Here is a 24,825-nt window from a genome sequence, read left to right as displayed (position 1 = left end):
TTCACAAAAAGTTTGATTTCCATTTGTGTTACCATATTACCTAACATATCTGATTTTCTTAAATATTACTGGCAACTATGTTACAGTACATACACACTGGATAGTATCAGATAGGCAGTTTTCAATGGTAAGAACTTGGCAAAATACCTTTACAATTATACACCTGTAAAATAAAACATAAGGTGTCCGCAATAAAAATGAAGAAGTCAAATTGCAAATAATTATTTGCCAGTCTCCAATGTCCACATTCATTTTTAATTTGCTTTCAAAATTATTCTATAATCCATGTTAAATTATTATGCCCTTAAAAGTGTGATGTGGCTAAAATAATCTCTAGGACTCTAGTAATATCATTTCTTGAACTCATTCTTTCTAAAATTAAAAAACAAACAAACATGATTTTCTCCTGCTTTCCTAAAAAAATGAAGTATTTCAGACAGAGATCCATCTCTCCGTGATTACTGACTTCTGGTGTGTGTGTGTGTGTGTGTGTGTGTGTGTGTGTGTGTAGATATAGATGTTTATTTGGATGAAATTGGTTGTGTATACTTTCAGCAATTGATAATTAACCCAAAATGATTTTTTGGGGATTATATTCTTCCTTTTTTTTCTGATAGAAATATATACCTCTGAGTCTTTCTATAAGTAATTTAGCCTCTTTTTTACCAAGTAAGGCATAAAAACACAAATATGTGACAATGATATGATTACTGGTATAATCTGCATCATATTTAATTTAAAAAATAATTTTAATTGAAAAAGCAAATCATTTGAAAACATGACTAACTATAGTAACATTTTCTTCTGTCTTTAAAAATTAAGCCTGAAGAGCCCTAAATACTATTCAGGAATTGAAACAAACTCAATCATTATTTCCTAAGGAATGTATCTTCTATGCTTTACATTTAATAAAAAAAAAAAACTAATAAAGATTCTCTTTATAGCTACATGGTAATTTCTTTTTAGATTAGAAATTAGGTTTATAGGCTAAGAATATAGGTTAATTTGGAACATACACTAACTAGTATGAACCAAAATGAGTTTTAAAATTTTTAGAAAAAGAATATAGGGACATACTTGGGATACATTTTGAGATAATAAATCTTTTTAAGGAACTTGAAAGAACTGTCACCATCGGTGAATTACCTTGTCATTCTGCTGAAAGGGATTGAACTGACTGTACTACAGGGACTATGGTGTATTAGAAAGGGTACAGCTTTTGAGTCTGAAAAAACTGGGTTTGAATTCCAACAATCTAGTTACTGAGATTAGTCAAGTTTTAAAATTCTCAGAGGGAAGGTGCCTGGCACAATAACACACTCTCTCTCTCTCTCTCTCTCTCTCTCTCTCTCTCTCTCTCTCTGTTAATCCCCACCCCTCACCCGAGGATACTTTTTCCATTGCTAGCATTTTAAAGAGAGAGGAAGGGAGGGAAAAGGAGGGGGAGAGGGAGGGAGAGACAGAAAGAGAAACATCAATGTGAGAGAGGCACATTGATTGGTTGCCACCTGCAGGGGCCCAGATGGGGGCGGGACGACCTGCAACCCAGATAAGTGCCTTGGACTGGAATCCAAGGCATGATTTTTTGGTGTGTGGGCCGATACTCTAACCACTTTGCTATAAGGGCCAGGGCTCAATTCTCTTTTATAACAGTGTTTGCACAATGCTTTCCACATATTTGAATGCCCACCTGGTGGTTGATTGATTTCAAGATTTGATTGGTTCTTTGCCTCATTCTGCATGTCAGAAAGAATCTTACTGTTTTACTGTTTTGAATCAGCAGGATGCAAATCAGAAGAAAAATATGATAGCTCAATTCACAAAGTGCTTCATGGTTGTGACAGTCCCTTAGCCTGTTATTACACCATTTGGATTTTTCATTTAAAAAACTATAATTCAACAATTATTTATTGAGCATTTTCTGATGGTCAAGCCCTGTGTTTAAGTGATAAAGAGAAAGCAGTAGCAAACCAAACACTATCCTTGAAAACTCATAAAGTTTACAATTCCAGCTTCTTACTAACAAAAAAATGAAAAAAACAGCACAGGAGTTTATAACAATTCATAGTTAATAACATAACCTAAATCTCAACTGTGCATTTAAAATTTGTTCATTCCCATGATTTCTAAGAATTTGACATTAATAGTATAATGTATACTTACTATATACCAAGTGTATTTTGAAAAAAAATAATAAAAGTTTTTTTTAAGTTGCTAGCAAAACCATAACTTTAGACTATAAGGCAGATTTCTTTAAGACTCTGATAAATTATTTGTGTCATAAAAGCAAGCCAGACAAAACATCTTCATTATTAATCTTGTTACCCTTTTTCATTCTTCAATATTTCTTAACGACTAATGTTAGAGAAAAAAAATCAATCATGTGTCAAAATAAGAAATCTGAATTTACAGGCAATGATTGAATATTCATATTTAGAATATTCATAAAACTATCACATGTAAGTCTCAAAATATTCTGTTCAGGAAGTGTCACTTTAGCTGTCATTTTGTTTTACTATAGTCTACATTTATGTTACATTATATTCTAGAGTATAAAAGGAGGCATGCCTGCCAAATTTCATGAGTTAGTAGTAACATCTTATGAGACTTCCCAATTCATACATCCCACTACTGCTAAAATATATACTTGGAAAAAGTCCTTATTTAACTCTGCCACCTCTCCAAAAGCTGTGAATGACAGACAAGTCAGATGTCAAGATGGGAAATGTAACTAGCAAAGCAAAGATCCATAGAAAACAAGTACAGGTGTGCATATTGAAGAAAACTGCACATATGTATGCACGCCCACCCACATGCACACACAGAATAATACCATCTAAAATAACTTTCCTACAACTGTCTTTATACATTAGTTCTTGAGAACTAACCACCGTGCTGGGGGTGTACAGAAGGATTGCATTACCTTCTTCCCAATTTCAAGTTCTGTTTAGTTGCACAAACTTAACATTATTAACATGAAAGATAAACTTTCCACTTTCCTCCTTTAAATGAATCTTGACAAGTGCAGATTCAGATCCACAAGCTGTTGGATTCTAGAACCAAAAAGTGCAGATGAGATGTCTTCCCACTCTTAATATCCCTCTCATTATTGCCATGCTGGTACCAAGACTTTGCTTCTGCCTTGATTTACTGGCTATGCAATCGGGTTTCTACTTCAGTTCTAGAACCTGCCCTACACCTGTTCACTTGCCTCTGGCATTATCATCAGCCTAATCCTGCATAACCTCAGCTCACTGTGGGCTAAAACTTGAATCCTTTTCTGTCTTACCTTTTGCCTCTTTCGTAAAAGTAGTTCAACTACCTAATTGGCAACACAAACAGCAGCCAGATTCTAAATTTCGCTGCATCTTCACAATCCCTGCTTCCCATGCCCATAAACTTTAGAGGATTCATTACCCTTGACAACTGATATCTGCTAGAATGAGGACAGGCTTTGAGATGCAAATTCAAATATAAATACTTTCACCTACTTGCAATGTGATCTTGGGAAAGCTATTCAATCTCTTTGCACTTCATTTGTAATAAATTAAGAATAATGAAACCTCCCTTGGATTATTTATCATAAATACTCATAGTAAAGTGGGAAGAGAGGGAACATACCTCAATGTAATAAAGGCCATATATGACAAACCCACAGCCAGCATCATACTCAATGGGCAAAAACTAAAAGCATTTTCCTAAGATCAAGAACAAGACAGGGATGTCTGCTAATACCACTCTTATTCAACATAATACTGGAAGTCCTACCCACAGCAATCAGACAGGAAGAAAAAATAAAAGGCATCCAAATTGAAGAGAAAGAAATAAAACTGTCATTATTTGTAGATGACATGATACTGTATACAGAGAACCCTAAAGATTTCACCAAGGAACTACTAGAACTGATAAATGAATTTAGTCAAATACCAGGATACAAAATACCCAGAAATCAGTTGCACGTCTATACACAAACAATGAACTATCAGAAAGGTGAACTAAGAAAACAATTCATTCACAATTGCATAAAAATACCTTGTAATAAATTTAACCAAGATGTAAAAGTTCTGTACTTGGAAAATTATAAGACACTGAGGAAAGGAATTGAATAAGATACAAATAAGTGCAAGCATATACCATGTTCATGGATAGGAAGAATTAACGTCATTAAAATGTCCATACCACCCAAAGCAATCTATAGATTCAATGCAATTCCTATCAAGAAACCAATGGCTTAGTCCACAGAACAATAACAGGTGTCACAAAAATTTATATGGAACCAAAAAAAGACCCTAAATAGCCAAAGAAATCTTGAGAAATAATAACAAAGTTGGAGGAATTATACTACTTGATACCAAGTTATACTTCAAAACCGCTGTACTCAAAACAGCCTGGTACTGGCATAAAAATAGACATATAGATCAATGGAACAGAACAGAGAGCCCAGAAATAAAACTACACCTTTGTGGTCAATTAATATTTGACAAAGAAGGCAATAACATAAAATGCAATAAAGATAGTCTGTTCAATAAATGGTGTTAGGAAAGATACACGTAAACAAATGAAACTAGACCACCTTCTTACACTGCACACAAGAATAAATTCAAAATGGATTAAAGACTTAAATGTTAGACTCAAAACCATAAAAATCTTAGAAGAAAACATAGGCAGTAAAATCTTGGACATTTCTCATAGCCATATTTTTTTCTGATAAATCTCCTCAGGCAAGGGAAACAGAAGAAAAAAAATAAACAAATGGGAATACATCAAACTAAAAAGTTTGTGCACAGCAAAGGAAACCACCATCAAAATGAAAAGACAATCCACTGAATGGGAGAATATATTAATCAATACATCTGATAAAGGGTTAATACTTAAAATTTTATAAAGAACTTTCAAAACACAACACCAAACACACACACACACACACACACACACTCTTACACAAACAATCCAATTACTAAATGGGCAAAGCACTTGAACAGACACTTCTCCAAAGAGGACATACAAATGGCCAATAGATATGAAAAGTTGCTCAAAGTCACTTAGTCATCAGGGGGATGCTAATTAAAACCACAATGAGATGTCACTTCACACCTGTCAGAATAGGTATCATCAACAAGTCAACAAACAAGTGTTGGTAAGGATGTGGAGAAAAGGGAACCCTCATGCTTGTTGGTGGGAATGCAGATTGGTGCAGCCACTGTGGAAAACAGCATAGCGGTTCCCCCCAAAATAAAAAATGTAACTGCCTTATGATAACTCAGCAATCCCACTTCTGAGAATATATCTGAAGAAACCTGAAACACGATAACTCAAAAGAATATATGCACCGCTATGTTCACTGCAGCATTATTTATGATAGCCAAGATTTGGGAGCAACCCAAGTGCCCATCAGTAGATGAGTGGGTAAGACAAGCATGGTCATTTACACAATGGAAAGCTGCTTGGCCACAGAGGGGAAGAAAATCCTGCCTTTTGCAGAGATGTGGATAGGCCTGGAGAGTATTGTGCTGGGGGGAGTGGGCCAGTGAGAGAGGGATAGGAGCCATGTGATTTTGCTTATATGTGGAGTTTAATGAACAGAATAAACTATCAAATAGAAACAGACTCACAGCTGTCAGAGGGGAAGAGGAGGGGGCTGGGTGAAAAGGGTAAAGGGATTCAACAAAAAGGAAAAAAAAGCACCAGAAAACCTCACAGACTGACAATAGTATGGTCATTACCAGAGGGAAAGGGGGTCGTGGGGTGGCAGGAGAGGGTAAACGGGGGATAAATGGTGATGGAAAGAGATATGACTTGGGGTCGTGAACACACAATACAAAATACAGATGATGTATTATAGAATTGTGTGCCTCAAACGTATATGATTTTATTAACCAATGTAACCTCAATAAATTTTATTAAAAATAAAATAAAATAAATTTTAAAGCCCAGATTTTCTCAGAATCCCCTAAATCTCATGACATGCAGCTAAGGGGCTGGACAACAATACGATGGGACACTATCGAGACAGGCAGCTACTATTGCCAGAGGCAGCCTCCCAGCCAGGCATTATTGTGAAAGGAAGACATTATTAAGATGAAGACACTACCATGAGAGGCTGTCACTACCAGGCAGCTACAGGCCGGACACTATCGGGCACTATTGTAAGAGGCAACTACCCAGCCAGGAACTATCAGGAGAGGCAGCTACAGAGACCAGACTATGTTAGAACAGGCATCTACATGGACCTTCCCATGACATGGAATAATAATAAGGGGGAAATAAAATATGGTCTTGATTGGAGAAAAACAAATAAAATAAAACCCCTTCCTTGGATTGTTTTGAGGACAAGAAAAGCATCTGTCCTTTAGCCGACCCTCAGTAAGTAGTTGTTACGATTATTATCACATTATTGATGCTAGTTTTGCAGGACTTGACTTTTGCGTACTTCTTTGAGAACTGGAGGATTCGTGCTTATTACATTTCTGGAACTGCCAGAGAGCTGCAGGTTATTCCTCAGCGCCTGACCCTCCCATGCCAGATTTCCTTTCCTCTCACCAGCCCCTAAGTCCCCAACGTGCCCACCTCAAAATGAACCATGAGTGATCTAACCTTTAGAACTTATTTGGGTCCTTCCTCAAACAAAACCCCTCTGCATTAAGTAATCATAAGCTTCGAGCCCTGCCTTATTTTCCTTTCTATCGCTCCAAGCTTTCTGGATTTCTGAGGGATCAGTGAAATGTCAAAAAGAAGAATAAAACTGGAGACAAGTGATGTGATTCTCCAACTATTTACGCTAATAATCTTGGTCTTTACTAAATCTAATTTTCACAAATTAACAAACCTTTTTGCTTTCTCTAGACTGAAGACTGATTTCAGTTTTGTTTTTTGTTTTTAACACAATAAGAGTGTTTCAAAGTACAACTTCTCAAGGTCTTACAGTTCAAGAACTCATCAAGGAAGGTATGCAAGATGTCCAACTTTTTTTTCAAATCACTAGTTTAGAGATTATCTCATGAATGGCATAATCAAAATATCAACCCCAAACAAAAAATATAAGGACTACCCAGCCGAATCCCTTTTTCACTAAGGTAGGTACTGAGGAGGCACTAATGCCTAGTAGAAAGACTATGAACTTCTGAATCACAGAGGAGTCTGAAACCCAGAATCACAACTAGTCCCCTTGTTGTGAATCCTTTGCAAAATTGCCAAGTGTCTGAGCCCCAATAATCTCATGATAAATAGGTAATATCTACTCTGAAGAAGTCCTCTAATTATCTATCTATACATATATATAAAAGTCTAAGCAACCAAATGACCAAACGACCGGTTGCTATGCCACGCGCTGACCACCAGGAAGCAGATGCTCAATGCAGGAACTGCCCCCTGGTGGTCAGTGTGCTCCCACAGCCAACCTCCTGCGATCGGCCAACATCCCATGTTCCCACCCCCTGGCCACGATCTGGACTGGGCGAGATGGCCCCAATTGGCCCTGATTGCCAGCCAGGCCAAGAAACCCCGCCCATGCACAAATTCATGCACCTGGCCCCTAGTTAGAAATAAAACCCAAAATACCTGCACATAACAAATATTCTACAGGCTGTAGGAAAGCTACCTTCAGCAATCCACGCCATTCTCTCCTGGTTCATATTAATTCTTTCCTCCAGGGTCAGAGGAGTCAGTTCTTTCTTTACATTAACGTGTGTGTGTGTGTGCGCGCGTGTGAGTGTGTGTGTGTGTTTCATTAATTCTTCCCATTGTGTTTGTGAGAAACAAAGGTGGCTCACAACTAATACAACATTTTGACTCCTGAATGAACCCTGAGCCTTGACTGTGGGATGGATTGTGGAATGTACATGAGAGCTCTGGGCTAATAACAAATTCCCATTAGTTCTGCCTTGTTGGGTTCGAGCCCCTCTGCCAGGGACTGGCCCTTCATGGACGCCAGGTATTAGAGAGATATGGGTAGTTGTAGGCTTATAGGAGAGTCTTTATTGCAGACCAAGTATTCATTGCCAACAAGGAGCTATCAGACAGAACAGTTCTTCAAAGTAGCCTTACAGAGCAGTAGCTGTGCAAAGCAGCCTCAGCAAACATAGGGGCCATTGTACACATAAAAGCAGAGCGTTGGCCTGCGGACCAAAGGGTCCCGGGTTCAATTCTGGTCAGGGACACATGACTGGGTTGCAGGCTCCGTCCAATGTGCAGGAGGCAGCCAGTCAATGGTTCCCTCTCATAACTGATGTTTCTATCTCCCTCTTCTCTCCCTTCCTCTCTGAAATCAATAAAAATACATTTTTATTTTTTTTTTTTAAAAAAAAAGCAGCCTCGCCTTGGCTGGTCAGTAACACATCTTTTTTAAAAAATATATTTTATTGATTTTTTACAGAGAGGAAGGAGGAGGGATAGAGAGCTAGAAACATCAATGAGAGAGAAACATTGATCAGCTGCCTCCTGCACACCCGCCACTGGGGATGTGCCCACAACCGAGGTACATGCCATTGACCGGAATCGAACCTGGGACCCTTCAGTTCGCAGGCCGACACTCTATCCACCGAGTCAAACCAGTCAGGGCAGTAACACATTTTTATAGCAACTTAGACTAAAGAGGCTTCTTGCCAAATAGTGACATCAATACTTGGGTTACAGAAATACAGGCCTGCACATTGCATACAGTACAATAGTGGTGTCCTTGGTTTTGTAACTGCGTATGGTAACTTGGTCTTGAACATCCAGTGTACTCTGATCAGGGCTCCCACATGCCTCCAGAGCAAGATGCCCTCAATGCTATCCATGACTTAACAGGCCCTGGTTCCCAAGCCTCCCAGCACCTGGTTCCTTTCCTCACCCAAGCATTCCTTTCCCAGCATGAAGGCTTGCTGCTTAGGAGACATAAGCACACAGTCTGAGGGGTGGAAGGCACTAAGATACTCATGTCAAGGAGCACCCAAGAAGCATCTCCTATGTAGGGACCCTTAATGAACTCTTGATATAGAGATGGAACTGTCATCCTCTTTCTCTGGTTTTGGCCCCGGGAAATTTTACTTCACAGTGCTGGTCAGTGGTGTGTCGATGACGGGGAATGAACCCCCAACCAGTACAGGCGGTAAGGAGTGTCTGTAGGTAACTTAAAAGCAATAGTGTAATCTTCTAATGTTCAATTCACATTCCAATATCACCATATACCAACAATCTGAGCAAAGTTAGTAATAAATTCACCCATCCTACCAAAACCTGCCCTTAGTAAGCTACCCTTGTTTATCTTTCTTTTCCCCCCTGCAACTTTTTAATTGCCCACCAAAGAGATACTATTTTAGAGATAGCGTGTCTAAAAGTGCACACTCTGGTCATGAAACATAACTAAGAAGCAGCCTGATACAAAATAGATTATTGATATTTTGGCTAAACCAGCCATGGTTATGATGATGACACTATATAAGTTTCCTCTGACTTTGAAATAGATAGCTCTGAAAACATCATTTGAAAATGAACAAACTGGCAATCCCCAAAGAGATCACTGGACATCTCTAGACTTCTAAAACATGCATTTTGCATTTTAAAAAAATAGAGTCAAAAATTAACCAAAACAATGTTGATGAGCCTTAATATGTTTAAAAGTTTCTCTTCTAAATCTTAGGGTAGATGAGCTTAGTTTATGTAGGGTAATGTTCTATGTGAATGTACTTATAGGAGGCAGAATGGCTTTATTTTCATTAGATTTATCCCCACTTAGTGCTGCAGGGTTTAGCTCTCCACTGACTTGATGAAAGCAAAACACTTGGGTGCCACCACAAGAAGCACTATAAAAAATCCTGAGCATGTATATTCGGTTTTCCATAAGAAATTGGATTTGAAAAAAACCAAAAGCCTTATAGTGTTTCATGTTCTGGCAAGATGTTCTCCCTTAGGCAACATAACCAATATACTGCCACCAATTTTATAAAACTAAGGCAAACATTTAACAGCATCATTGTACTGGCTTCAAGTATTTTTAAGGAAAAAAGAATCCTTATGGAGCTTGCTGATAACAGAACTTACTGATATTCAACTCACATTTAAAATACACAGTATCAAGAAGCCCACTTTAGTCTTTAAAATTAGTTTACAACAGTAGGTAGCTCTTCCTCCCCTCCCCCCCCCCCAATTATTGATAAAGCTTTTATCAATAATGTCAGACAAATTTTAGATTCAGGGTCACAGTTTGCATTGAGATCGACTAGAACCAAAAGAATGTCCTGGCATTCCTGCAAAGAGAATTGAACTACAAAAAATGTCTTTTAGTGACTTTGTAAATATGAATATATCTTTTTTCTCTCCATGTCTCAGATAAATAGGACAACTACCACCAATGATATTATGATGATCAAATGAGGTAAGATATATTGGAATTTCAAAGAAATTCAAATTATTCAGAAAAATGATAGTAGCGTTTACTGAAGATTAACTATATGCCATTTAATCCACATAGCTTCTCTATGAGACAGGCATGTTTATTTTCATTCCTAGTTCATAGAAATGGAAACAGGCTATGCTAACAAGAGACAGATCTAGGATTTGAACTACACAGTTAATGCCAGAGCCCAGCTTCTTAGCCCCTGCTATGCACTACCTCAATTATCAGCAGCCACCTCTATACTTGACCTCTTGTCAAACATTTACCTCTTATTTTGATTCTTGCCCAGAACTTGCCCACTTAGCAGCTCCCTATTACCTTCTCTCATGTTTCCTTTCTAACATGTGAGGAGAATAAGCACCTGATGCTTCTCATCTTGACTTGCCTTCTCCCAGTCACTGCAAACCCAGATATGGAGTTAAGTTGAGAACATTTATGGCAGAGGCAACACCACAGCATTTTTTCTTATCCCAGAAAGCCTGGTCCATCTGTTTTGTTTGGTAATTGTGGCATGAGGCATGCAAAGAGAAAGGTCACAAGATGAGAAATTCTGAGAGAGACACACATGGGGGTTTGTTTTCCAGATCATTGAATTGTCACACTCTTTGTTTAAAAGCCCTATTTATTTATGTTTCATTATGTTAAGAGATTTGGGGAAAAGAGTCAAAAGTCCAGCTTAAAATGGCTTGTTAATTAAATTATGTTTTGTCAGTGGCTACTGTGTGTTCAGCTCTATAAAATATTTAAAAATTGCCAGTCTCCTTGAGAGACACATCATACAAACAGACAATTAAAATAACACCCAGGGAAACCAACACTGGATGTAAGTGGTAGGATATCAGGACCAGTTGGATGAGAGTTTGGGTGTTCTTCACAGGAAGAAAATTGACCATTTGTAGACCTGCAAGTTTCTAATACACTCAATTGTCTGATAAAAGCATAGACTAGGGTTTGTGTTGATGTGAAATCCTGGGAGCTTAGAGGGACTGGTGTGCATCAGAATTTGTTTTCCCCCCTCATCTGTCAGTCAAATACTAGTAGATGTAGAAAGCTTTACAAACATTTGTTCTTGGTCATGTTAGTGGTGGGGTAGTTTCATGAAGACTTACGACACATAGAGGATGGAAGAGTAGATAAAACCAAACTGAAATTTATTATTCTGCTTTTAGATACCTAGAGTGTGGACTATTGGGAATATGGGAATATATTTTATAAATCTGTAGAGATCAATAAAGCCATTTCACCAATGATAATCAATGGTGTTACCCTAAAGGAAGTCACAGATTTCAAAACATTTCTGTAATTTTGTATAAATCTGACATGACCCTTATCAGTAATAACTGGAATTTCCCTGGCCAGTTTGTTCAGTGGATAGAGCGGACCCAAGGGTCCCAGGTTTGATTCCAGACAAGGGCACATACCTCAGTTGCAGGAGGCAACCAATCAATGTTGTCTCTCTCACATCGATGTTTCTCTCTCCCTGCCTCTCCCCCTCTCTTGCACTCTCTCTAAAAAAATCAATGGGAAAAAATATCCTCAGGTAAGGATTACCAACAACAACAAAATAGTAACTGGAATATTGAATACCATAAATTAATTACTGAATAAACATCTTTAGTTGCGAATTATATCAGACTTTTAATATTTAAAATTATTTCTCTTTTAAAAAATGTATCTTTATTGTTAAAAGTATTACAGATGTCCCCTTTGTTTTCTCCCCCCACTGATCCCACTTCTCCGAATATATCCTAAGAAACCCAAAACACCGATAAGAAAGAATATGTGTACCCCATGTTCATAAAATTATATCTTAATAAGAAAAAAATTAAAAAACACTGCAATAATTGTACAGAGTGTGATTAAAAATAATGACCTTAAGGTCAACAACCCAGAAGAGGCAAACAGGTTTTATTATCCTACAGTAAGACCTCCTCTGTGGATATTATTCTTCTATGTAGAAAATAAAACTCTTTACTACTTCAAGTCATAAAATGTTTCTTACGCTACAGGAAAATCATGGTACTGCTTAAATAAAAAAGTTCCAAAATTCAGATTTTTATTTCACAAGATATTTACATAAAAATAGGATCTTGGCTGATTTTGAATGCATCTGTCTCATGCCTCCTCTATTCACCAGGTACCTGAATCCATAAACCTACAGACTGCAGCCAAACACAGTGTTTTAGGAGCTCAGACAGTGAATGAACAGTAACAAGCTAACAAATGATTTCACAATCAAGGTTATATTTTCATGTAAATGCCTACTTCGATAATGATGAAAATAATGGACTCCTGGAATATGCAACACTAAAAATTAGGGCTGTAAAAACTTTCATTTGAAAGGGAAGATATTAAAGGTCTATGAAAACAGTTTTGTTTAGTATTTAAATGTGTCCATTCTTAACTCTGCAAAATTTCTACTTGGATTCATGAGGAAACAACGTTTTTATAACTTTCTATTATATTATATTTGTGTGAGATGAAACAAGAAGAGAGTTGACATTTTAAAATGCAATTTGAGCATTTCAAAGAGTTTAATCACAATCTACTAGTCCTACATATTCCACATCAGTCAACGGTTTTGCCCCCTTTATTTTCATTCTCCCACACAACCCATGTAAGGGAAATAGTTTAGAAAATTCATGTAGAGAAAAAAAATACAGAAAAAGCTCAACTAACTTTATTTTAAGTGACCCAGAGCTAGCCAGACTACCAATTTAATTATTGTTACTCATATTTTATATGATGATTTTTCACCTTTATTGAAGACCTCTAGCTTTACTTGCCAATTAAGATTCAGCACAAATAAGCATAACTCAACAATAGTTTCTCCTAGACTACAAAGGCTATGGTGAGTAGGTTCCTGAATTGATGCCATGACAATTAACAATAATGACGCTAACCCAACAACAAAACAATCTACAAATGCCAGTAACAAATGCTGATATTTGGGTATTTAAGTTAAAAGTGATTAGCTTCTATGATTTATTATAAAAACAAAACTGAATTCAACACTTAGTTCCAATAGCTTCTGCAATATTATATTTTGATATAATGGTGGAGCATTTCTTCAAAAAAAGCTAATGTTGAAAAACGAGTCTTCAAATATGCTAATACAACCTCCAAATACTATTTTGGGGTTGCTTGCTTGATTATAGCCCAATGTGTTAGCTTATTTTATTGTTCTTCTTCAATGCAATCACAAGGCAAAAAGAAACAAGGCCAGATGGCTAAATTAAGAAGAGTCTTTTTAGATGTGTGCTGAAGAAGAGTAGAGACCAAAAGACCAAAATGTGAATATTGGGGAAGTTTAGCTGAAGTGTTGACAACACTAGGTATATAGCTGCCAGTCAGCTTTCTGCCTTCTGTTCTCAGTTGAAAACACTCAACCTTTTTTTGGTGGGACTGAGAGAAGCAGCAACAGAAAAAATGCAAAACAATTTTTTAAAAAGAGTTCTGAAATCTGTTTCCAGAGACACCACTAGTTAAAAATCAGCCTTGACCAAGGACCTCACAATTAATAAGCAGAGGTTTCACAGACAAACATTGACGATTTATAATATTTAGCTATTAAATTAGCAAAAATGAAAAAGGAGTGGCACTCTTCAGTAAGGATAAAGATATGGTACTTTCATATGCAAATGTTAGAAGTGTAAATTATTGCCCTTCAAGGAACACCATTTAGATATATCTAACAAACTATGAAATACACATACCATTTTCATCCAACAACACTATTTCTAGAAAGTAACCTTGTAGACATGCTTAATGAAGTGCACAAAACATACACCAGGGTTTGTTTTTATATTGAAGCCTTGTTTATAATGGAAAAATAAAATAGTTGCAACTAAAATATGTAGCACAAGATATTTTTAAACTAAATTGTGTGCATCCATACAGTTAAAAACTGTTAAAATAAGGTACTGACATGGAAATATGTATATACATACAATATATTGAATGAAAAAAATATACATTCTAAAATATTGTGCACAGTATGATCACACTGATATAAAAACAATGTGTGTTTGAGAATAAATTTCTAGCAGTAATTATTTATACAGAGTATGATTACAGGGGATCTAGCTTCGTATTAAGTTATTTTCATTTTACCTAATTTTTCTTTGTACCATATCATATTTAATGTTATAATGTGAAACACAAATGTAGATATTTTTGTTTAAAATTTGGGAGACATAATATTTCTTTCCCAAAACCTGAAAATAAAACACTAATAAAAGGAAAGTATTGTGTGGTTTTGGGAAAAATTACTATGAGGAATACTAAATATTACTGAGGTGTTTAACAGTTTTCAGAATTTATTTTAGTTGCAAAAGACTAGTAATTCTGATTTGATGTTGTTCAGATGAGATTCAGTATCCATTTTTGAAACTATACATAATTAATGATCAATTATTATAATTAATTTTAATGTAAAATAAGTATAGCTCATTATATTCTATCTTGCTATTATTCAGAAGTTTTGTGTAATAATGTTTTTGCTTTTAATATGATTTTCCACCACTGCAGTGCATTTGTACACTTAGATCATCAATTTTCAACCGGTGTGCAGCAGTAGACATACTGGTGTACCACAAGGATTTTTAAAACATGCAATAGCTGACTATTTAGTCAGGGGCACAGACCTCTTTCCCCTTAGATTGTCAAATAAAAAAATGACAACAGTCAACACAATAGCCATCTGGTGTGAATGAATCAAAATTATACCTATCTTTTTTTGTCGGATTGGCAAAAAATACATATTATGTACATCTTCACATAAAAATGTATTCTATGCAAATAATATTTTATGTCATCTATAATAATAAAAGCATAACATGCTAATTAGACCGGACGACCTTCGGACGAAGCTGGGGCTGCTGCTGCAGGATTGAGGCAGCCCCTGCGGCTGCGAGGCAGGGATCCAGGCAGCCCCAGCGGCTGCAAAGGCCTACTCTTACACGAATTTCATGCACCAGGCCTCTAGTTTTTAGATAATATGGTTATAATATAGAAGTTAATATAAGTCCAGCTAGATTAATTATGTAGTGAAATTCAAACTCTATTTCCCTAGGTCCCATTTGTAAATCAAAAATGGAATCTTATCAACTCAAGGGAAGTTAGGATTGAAACAAAGTGTACCTCATAGGTCGGGGCTCCATTTATATACTGATTTCTGCCGGGAAAAGGTCACAAGCATTTCTTCTAGCACAGACAGGGCTAAAAATAGGGTGTGTGTAAGCCAAAAAAATAAAATAAAATTGGAGGTTGGAAGCAGCAGAAAAATATGACAGTGTGATATAGTCAAGACTGCCATTGCACTAGGTATAGTAGGAAAATGTGAAAAATCAATAAAAATGATTTCTTTAATGTTATTAGATATTCCCTGCTGACAAAACATATTGGGTATTTCTTACACACACACACACACACACACACACACACACATACATACACCTAAAACATGCCCACAAAGTAAAACAAAAGACATTTTTAACATTTTAAAACTTCAAATTATTATTTCAACAGGAAAATAATAGCCAGATAGAGCAAACACTTTTTATTTTTAGTTTAAAAAGACTATGCTGGCATTTCTAAACATTTCTTGCCTTTTCTTTTACTTTTTTGCATTTGGAAGAGAGAACAGTGTTCGATTCTGCCCTATTTATGTTTCTACTCAGGAACAAGCATTAGTTGTGTGCGTGTGTGTTTTTTTTGTGTGTTTTTTTTTTAAAGAAATAGGAAGAAGGAAACTACTCCTCCCTTTCCTTGCTTTCTGCCCCAGCCCCCTCCGTTCTTCCGACCGACACCCTTCCACCTTTCCTCCCCACCCTTTTTTCTTTTTTCTTTTTTTTCGCCTCCCCCAGTTTTGTTTTGCTATGAGTCTACATTCCTGTTTGTAATACTTGGTTTGCCCGGTTTTCTGTTTTCAGTAAAGTCTCCTTATGGCCAAAAAAAAAGAAAAAAAAAAAGACTATGCTGATATATCCATTGTCTTACCACCTTTCTTTATTGCTACAGCTACTAAGAAGTTTATTTATACAGGTATCTATTTTTTTTTAAACCTCACCTGAGGATATTTTTTCCATTGATTTTTTGAGAAAGTGGAAGGGAGGGAAGGAGGGAGGGAAAAAGAGAGACAGGGAGCACAGGTGGTAATTAACCTGCAACCCAGATACATGCCCTTGACCTGGAATGGAACTTGCAACCCTTAGGTGTATAGGCCGACACTCTAACCACTAAGGACACTGGCAATGGGTCTATGATTATTATTATTATTTTTTATAAACACAGTGTTTTATTATCCCATCTTATAGAGATAAGAACATGTGCAGACCCGGGAATACTAAGGAGAGCTGGCAAACCTTTCTTCCACTTAGGATGCTTTCCTTTAACTTCATTGAAAGAACCACCATAGCTTCTACGACTGTGTAGCCAGGTGGCGGGTTGCAAGTTGTCTATATATAGCCAAGATTCTCCACTTAGGCAAGCATTGTTTTTGTTTGTTTTGTTTCCTTAAATAAGAGCAAAATAGAAAAAGCTCTCTCTTTTGGGGGAAACTATCCTTGCTCCTCTTGCCCCCTCAGTCTTCCATCCTGTCTTCTTCTTCTGCCTCATGACAATTAATCAGTGAATGAGTATTGAAAATAAAAATAAACACTTGCTGAATCGTAATTAGGAAGAGATTTACATGAGTTTTGTCTCTGTCTGCTCTTATTTGCCATGAAATTATGAAAAATTCAAATCTGTCTTCTTACCATTTTTATATGTTGTAAATACAAGGTGACAGCAAACAAATTAGAAAATGTGGATATTTTAGACCATATGGTAATAGATGATTGTTTGCAATCTCTGGGGATGTTTGGTTAGATTTAAAAAAAAATAGGAGCAAAATCCATAATACATTACCTAGACAGGGTCTGTATGGATTCTGGCAAATTTTAAGAATGATTACAACCACCAATTTTTTTTCTAATATATATTTATAGAAGCTTAGGGAGCAACTAAATGATTATTCACCATCCATATCTGCATTATGATTTCATGACAAGATACATTCTTTAATAATCTGGAGCTAGAATAAACATTTGCAATAAGCCTTCAGCTAAAATTTTTCTTCAATTTTAAAAATAATAAAAAGTGAAGTTAAAAAGTCCCAGGCGTCAGACAAATGAAAACATTCTATGAAAGCACATATACCTTTACAGCTATTACTAACACAATAGATTTTCTCTTGGTCAAAGAAAAGTTACAATTTTTTCTAAAAGTAATAGCTCTTGGCATATAAATTTGTCTCATAGGTCTGAAACAAAAGTGCAATTCATCTGCCATCAAAACATAATAAAAGTGATTATTTCAGTTGTCTATTACCTAGTGGTAGCAATTGCTACACATATTTAAAGGAATGCTTGGACAATAAAACAATTTCAGAAAATGACTTACCCTCCTTTAATATAGTCAAGGAATGAAACTTCTGTTTCTACCAAGAAAGAGAGTAAGGTTACCTGAAAAAAAAAAAAAAGAAGAAGAAAGAAAGAAAGAAAGAAAGAAAGAAAGAAAGAAAGAAAGAAAGAAAGAAAGAAAGGAAAGAAGTAAAGAATGAAAGAGAAAAACAGGGCAGGATCACCAGCTAGTACTAACTGCAATCCCAAATGGACCCCCCGCCCCCCAACTATTAGGGAGAAAATCATATTTTCTAGCATTTGAAAATCAAAGATATTCTTTATTAAAATCTGCAGGACTGATTTTTCTTACATTTAAAATTATCAGAAGGAAAAGGGCCAAAAATTTTTAACTAACTAATTTCTATGACCGGTTTAGTTCCTTTAAAGAATAGCATAAAAATTATTTTCAAGGACACTGTGTTACTTCTCATTTTAGATAAAAGAAAAGATGAAAGGGAGTTGAAAAATGGTTAAAACTAAAAAATCAAAATGAATAAGCTTCATTGTGTCAAAGAAAATGTGTGTCTCTGCCATGGTTCTGTAATGAGGCCATCTAATATTTGAGGTGTCTTGCTTTATAGAAATGTTTAAAAGGAAACTTGGAGAGAATGCAGAAGTTGCTTCTCCAAAGAGACTTAGTTTTAGGGTAAAATCTTCAGTATACTTTTTTTTTTATCAAAATAGGATGATTTTGATTTTTCACAATTTTAGGATACTTTCATTTTTGCACCTTCTGCACTGATTTAGTGAAGCATTCCTACAGAGTTGTAAATGTTAATGAACTATAAACAAGTACTTTCTCATGCTGTAAAATGAGTCATAATAATTAAGGTTAGCCTATAAGGACTATAGTATTTTTCACTACCACTTACATTTTTTCATGTCTGCTTGATTCTCTCTAGGGTGGTTCCAAAGAAGAATTATTCTTAACAAAACTTCAGCTTCCCTCACAGGCATTATGACCCCCTTGACCTAGAGCAGTGGTTCTCAACCTTCTGGCCCTTTAAATACAGTTCCTCATGTTGTGACCCAACCCTAAAATTATTTTCCTTGCTACATCATAACTATAATATTGCTACTGTTATGAATCGTCATGTAAATATCTGATATGCAGGATGGTCTTAGGCGACCCCTGTGAAAGGGTCGTTCGACTGCCAAAGGGGTCGCGACCCACAGTTTGAGAACCACTGACCTAGAGCAACCTGCAGAGAGCTGGCTCACTACCTCCTACAAGGTGTTCTCCATTAGAAACATTCCCATGGCAGTTTATTTTTCTATTATATACCGTCATATTAAAATTCTAAGTGAAGAGTTGCTTCGATTCTGATGAAAACTGTTATACATATACATTTTTATTCATTTGTTTGAATCCTTAAAGAATAACATAATACTTGACTTACTGTTCCCGAATTAATGTATTTTTTCTTTTTTACTTTCTTTTTGGGATTCACCACCTTAAAAAGATGAAACAATTACAATGTGTTAGGTTTGATACTAAAATTATTTTAAAATGTGTAGCTCAACCTGCTGCCTTTACTTCTTATGCCTTTCTTCATTTACCAATGCCTTGATTATGACTCCTGCAGTCATTTAGCCAAAATTCCTCTGCCATAGTTACTAGGGTTATTCATTCATCTTAAAAAGCTTTATTTTATTAATGTTCTCAAGACGTTATGCATTGATTACTCTTACCCATCTGCATCTCTTGATATGAGAAAGACTTTTAATACTGAAGGTTCTAAATAACAATAAGTGCTTTGTAGAAAAAAATATATATACGTTGTGACAGAAAAGTATAGTCAAAAGACTTAATTTTTCAGTAGGTTAAATGCACTAACATAGCAGATCACCCAAATATGTAGATATATAAGGGCTCTATGGACTATATTGCTTTATTCTGGTAATAATGTCAACCAGACACTCAGGCTGCACAATAATTGGTAAAGGTAAAATTTATGGACAAAAGACTGAATTTGGGGCTGTTTGTGCCATGAGAACTATTACTGCATCCTACAGTGCAGTAATATTCTCTCTATATGGGAGGATAGAACATGAAGACAAGGAAAGCCTGTTAATCTAATAGGATAAATCAATCTAACAGGATAAGTGCCTTAAAGGATCTTTCAGCATGTCTCAATCCAAAATGTAAAGGGCGCATTTTAATAGGGAAATGAAAGAATTTATAAGTAAGTATTATTTGAACCAGAATTTATTCATTTAAACTAGGGCTCCAATGAAAGGGGATAGACAAATGCAATGGTCTAGAAAGAGAAAAAAGTAATTGGCCCAGGTTGGCTGAAACAGAGCGCAAAAAATCATAAAGATTAAAAAAGTCTGATGGCTTGCTGGCATATGGATCCAGCAGGACACATCGCCTTCTGCACTCTTGGAGATCCTAAAAGGGCCCTTTACTTGGGCCCGGCCCCTTCACAGCTGCAGTCCACCAACAGTCCTGCAGATCCAGGGTAATGGTCCTATCTGCAACCCCTTAGATCTTTAAAGGGCCCAACGCTCACTTCCAGACCCACCCAGCCACAGTTGTAAGCAATCTTGCTGACACAGAGACCCACTATAAAACACTCGTGTGCACCTCAGGAGATCCTGAAATATCCTTATATTTGGGTCCAGCCCACCCAGGGGCCTAACAGGACACATGCTCATCTGTGCCTCCAGAGCCAGATCTACGGATCTCAGTCTTGGCTATGGAACCTGAAAGAGCCACGGGGCTGAGTTCCAGGCCCTCTTAGGCATGGCCCAGATCCGGCCCACTAAGCGGGGAGACCTCCCAGGCACCTGGCAGAAGCCACACCTACCTGTGCACCTACTAACAGGTCAGCTGACTGAAGACCCAGTACCACCCTACTGAGCAAGGCACTAAGTCAGTCTCTTTCACCTAGGGACCAATCGAGCCCCTGGGAATAAGCACACCAACCGAGGACCCCACTGTAGACCTAGCAATAGCCTCAAAATGAGTTCCAACCCAGTATAACTGCAATTCTGGAGACAATGCTATAATCCCACAAATCAGACAAACTTTACCTGCTAAACTAATCTAGATTTTTAAAAGCTCAGGCATGTGGCTGGGATCTGGAAGGTCAAGTATATGAGCAGGTCTCTGCATGGCCAGGAAAGACCCGAGGAAGCTCTAATTCTTAATTACTGGCTGACCACGAATCTGCTGAAAGGGCAGGTGATGGCCAAGCCAGAGTTTTACACTGTTGGGGCACATAAGGAGTGCACCAACACATGCAGAGTGGTTGGTTTGTGGAGGGTTATGTGGTGACTGGCAGTAGATGAGTCCAAAATACCAGGAGCACTGGTACACAGGCCGTTCCTCCTCAGCTTTGAGGGTAGACAGAGAAAACAGGCTTCTATGTAAGTACAGCCTATCTTATATTGCTTTCATTACCTGTTTAGAGCCTTAATATTCCTTCCTTGAAAGACTTAGATATAAAAATTGATCCATTACTCCATCTTTGTCCTTGTCTACAAAGCTTTCTTGGGTTGAGTTTGCCCCCAACCCAAATATCTCAATATCCACTAAGTATATACTACTATATATAGCAGTTTTCAAAATACACTAAATATATTTCCTGCGTTTGTCTCACCCATCAGACACTGAAATTTTTATTCATCTTTGTGTCCCCATGGCCGGATACAGAGTGAGAATATAGAAGCCGTGTAATAAATATTTCATTTATAAGTTAACGCATGAATGAATGCATGGAATACAACTGCTTTAGGCCAGTAAGATGGTAGAAGGAGGTGATTCCTCCACTCTCAACTTAAAAGAGGTCAATTTTAGCATCAATCTGGCAGGGAAATAGTTACCATTATTGACTAAATACTGAGCTATTCTCATCTGCTATCCATGTATGTTAAATTTAGAAATATAGAGAATGTACAGACAACATAGCTCAAGGATTAACAGTACTAAAACATAGCATATGCTCAACACAGACCTGGCAGTTAAGGCAGAAATCACTAGTGTGTTTGCTTTAATAATTTAGATTTCTTTAACAACTGAATCATGCCTTGCCATTCCCTTTAGTCTTCATCTAAACCACAGTGAATGTGCACAAACACACTAAGCCAAGTACAGTTCATTTTACATCACCATGCTGACACAACTAAAATGCATATTTTACTCTTTATATTTAAAAGGACTTAAGGAGGAGGTTGGTGGGAAGGCAAACATGAAGGGTGAAGCTTAAGAAAAAAATAAACTTGCATCCTATTGAAATTTTTAAAAATAAGAAAAAGTTACATAGGCAAAAACTTTAAATGTCTCAAAGTAGGTTTAAAAGACCATGTCACTTGAAGAGAAATAATATCGCTTAATCTCAGAAGCAAGTCTGTCAATAATTTTAAAGATTCATATATACATATATATGTACTAAGTTAACCTTTGACAACTATCCTTTGCAAAGTCTATACTTTTAAAGCATAAATGTATTTATTCCAGAGGAAATAATAAAATAAAATTCCTCTTACCTCATACACATTGAATTGTGACTGCCCTCGAGAAAGTTCCCTGTAGCTCGTTGTAAACTCTCCAATGAAATCATGACTAAAATTAAGGGAGAAAAAAACATATAGTATTAGTTTTCATATATCTGTCAATTACGCTTAAAGTTTTTAAGAAATGTATAGTTTAATCATGAAGAAAATGCTTGATATTGTTATAAACATAGCTTAGCTTATACTTTAAAGGAGACTGATACGTAATTTCATTGTTGTTTAACCCCAAATTTTGTGTACTCAAAAACTGCATTTTGTTAACATTCAAATAATATTTAATTTATCCCACCAATATTAATATTTTAAACAGGAATATTAGCTTAACAACTGAGATTTCAAAAACATTTCAACTCCTGTGTATCCAAATAATTATTTATTGGGATGAAAGTTTAAGACACTCAAAAATTTATTATTACACATGTCAATAATCACAAATATAAAAAATCACCAAACTTTCCTGTGATCAGGATATAATAGGACACTCTTTTTTAAAAGGTTATCCCTTGTTAACATGGATAATAGTCACCAAGCCTTATTTTCAATAAGGACAATTTAAAAGTATACCGTGAATATCCAACATGGTTACTGTGAGTTTCTTCACCTTTTAAAAGCAATAGCCACTGAGAAAGCAGGTCTTCTACAGATGCCTTCTCAGTTTCGGCGGGAGGGGGAAGGGTTGAGTAAGCATGTGTTAGCACCAACTATAAAATGTGTATCAGCATGATCACTGAGACTGACCTATGCAACTTTAAGACATGTTCTGCATTCAGCAGTTTAGAGGGAACTATATTCCACTACTCTTTGCTAATTTAATGGTCAGCACTAGGTTGAACACAAACTGCTAAGAAATAAGGGTGAAATGTTGGTATCCGTCCCATGGTAAAATGTAGTGCCTCAGAGGAAGAAGATGAAGACTGTAGGAACTAAAGTCCTATAACAAACATAAGGGATTTTGCTGGTATTCTTATCATAGAAATTAAGATTGGTCCATTTGCTTTGCAAATGAAATCTGTTCATTATCATAAAAATGAACATCCCCCCCCCCGCCTACCCCCTCTTCCCCCCCCGCCCCCCTGCCACCCGGGTTTGGTTTAATGCTTAGCTGAGTCACTAAAATCTATAAACCTCCCACAGACCTGATGACCAATGACAAGCCACAAAAAGTTGTGTCTAGCCAGGCAAATACAATTTCTAAAAGATGGAATGTGGAAGAAAAACACTAGCTGTCATTTCATTTGATTAGAATTTCTGCAATAAGAAGTGTTTCTTTAAAAAGAATTATTGCCCAGCCGGTGTGGCTGAATGGTTGAGCGCTGACCTATGAAACCCTGGTCATGGTTCTATTCCTGGTTAGAGCACATGCCTGGGTTGCGGCCTCATCCCCAGTAGGGGACATGAAGGAGGCAGCTAATGCATGATTCTTTCTCATCATTAATGGTCAACACTGTTCCTATCGCTTTCTCCCTCTTCCTTCCTCTCATTGAAACCAATAAAAACATATTTAAAATTTTTTTTAAAGAATTATTTAAGGGAGAAACTAAGATGGCGGCATAGATAAACACCGGGAAATAGTCGCCTCACACAACAATTGAAAAATATCCCAAAGGACGGAGCAAACATCGTCCAGAACAACAGGAAGGCTGGCTGAGTGTAATATCTACAACTAGAAGAAAAGAAAAGCACGCTGAGAGCCAGAGGAGCTGCGGAGGCTGAGTGCAGAAGTACGGCGGAGGCTCGCACGCGCGGAAAGGGGGTGGCACCTGAGGACGCGGCTGTCTTTTTGAATCACAAGCTCCCGACTGCTCTGAACTCCGGTTCCGGGAAGTCTCTGGGGACCCAGGACTCATACGGAGAGAGGCTGCTCTGTCAGGCGGCAGCGGGCGAACTTGAGGGCGGATTTCCCTCAGAGGTGCTTGCAGCCGTTACCTGGACACTGAGACGCGCGACTCCGGGCGCGGAGAATCAGCCATAGCTTCTTTCTCCGCCCTTTTGACTCCCTGAGACCCCGCCCCACCCAGGCTGCGGCAGAGGCTTTTGCATGTGAATGTACCTAACTACAGCCCAGCCAGACAGACCCGGAACGTCCAAGAGAAGGCCCAAGGCCCCGCAGCGGCTTGCATTGCTTCACAGCTGAGCCTCTTCATGGCTCCTGCTGTGTGGCCTCAGGCAGGGGCTGAATTAGCACCTCCTGAGATCCAGGAGCCACTGTACCCAGTGGTCAGAGGGGGACCATTCTCCCACTTCAGACACAGCTGCTTCCCACAGCCAATTGGCCTGGAGGTCAATTCCTCCCAGTGATCCTACAACAACCAAGGCACCAAGAGTGCATCAAGAGTGTCCACCCCAGGTAACTGGGGAGGCTGAGCCACTGGGCCCTACAGGACACCTGGCGCGCAGGGCCACTCTATCAACACAGGGAAGCAGCCAAAATGCGGAGACAAAGAAACAGGTCACAATTGGCAGAAACGGAGGAGGGCAGACGAC

At 37.4% G+C, this 24,825-nt stretch overlaps 1 protein-coding gene across 1 annotated transcript in view; it reads right to left on the bottom strand.

Moving 5' to 3' along the window:
• The window catches only part of CPNE8 (copine 8), a 193,277-nt gene that overhangs the window by 45,191 nt on the left and 123,261 nt on the right, over window positions 1–24,825 (bottom strand). The window contains exons 11-13 of the mRNA XM_081083691.1: window positions 22,315–22,390; window positions 19,221–19,274; window positions 17,819–17,880 (exon numbers count right to left, since the gene is read on the bottom strand). Coding sequence (XP_080939817.1) covers window positions 17,819–17,880; window positions 19,221–19,274; window positions 22,315–22,390 — 192 coding nt within the window. The remainder of the gene's footprint in view (window positions 1–17,818; window positions 17,881–19,220; window positions 19,275–22,314; window positions 22,391–24,825) is intronic.

The sequence above is a fragment of the Myotis nattereri genome, assembly GCF_964212035.1.
Source record: "Myotis nattereri genome assembly, chromosome: 2".
Classification (NCBI taxonomy): Eukaryota; Metazoa; Chordata; class Mammalia; order Chiroptera; family Vespertilionidae; genus Myotis; species Myotis nattereri.
This window is presented reverse-complemented; position numbering and strand designations above follow the sequence as displayed.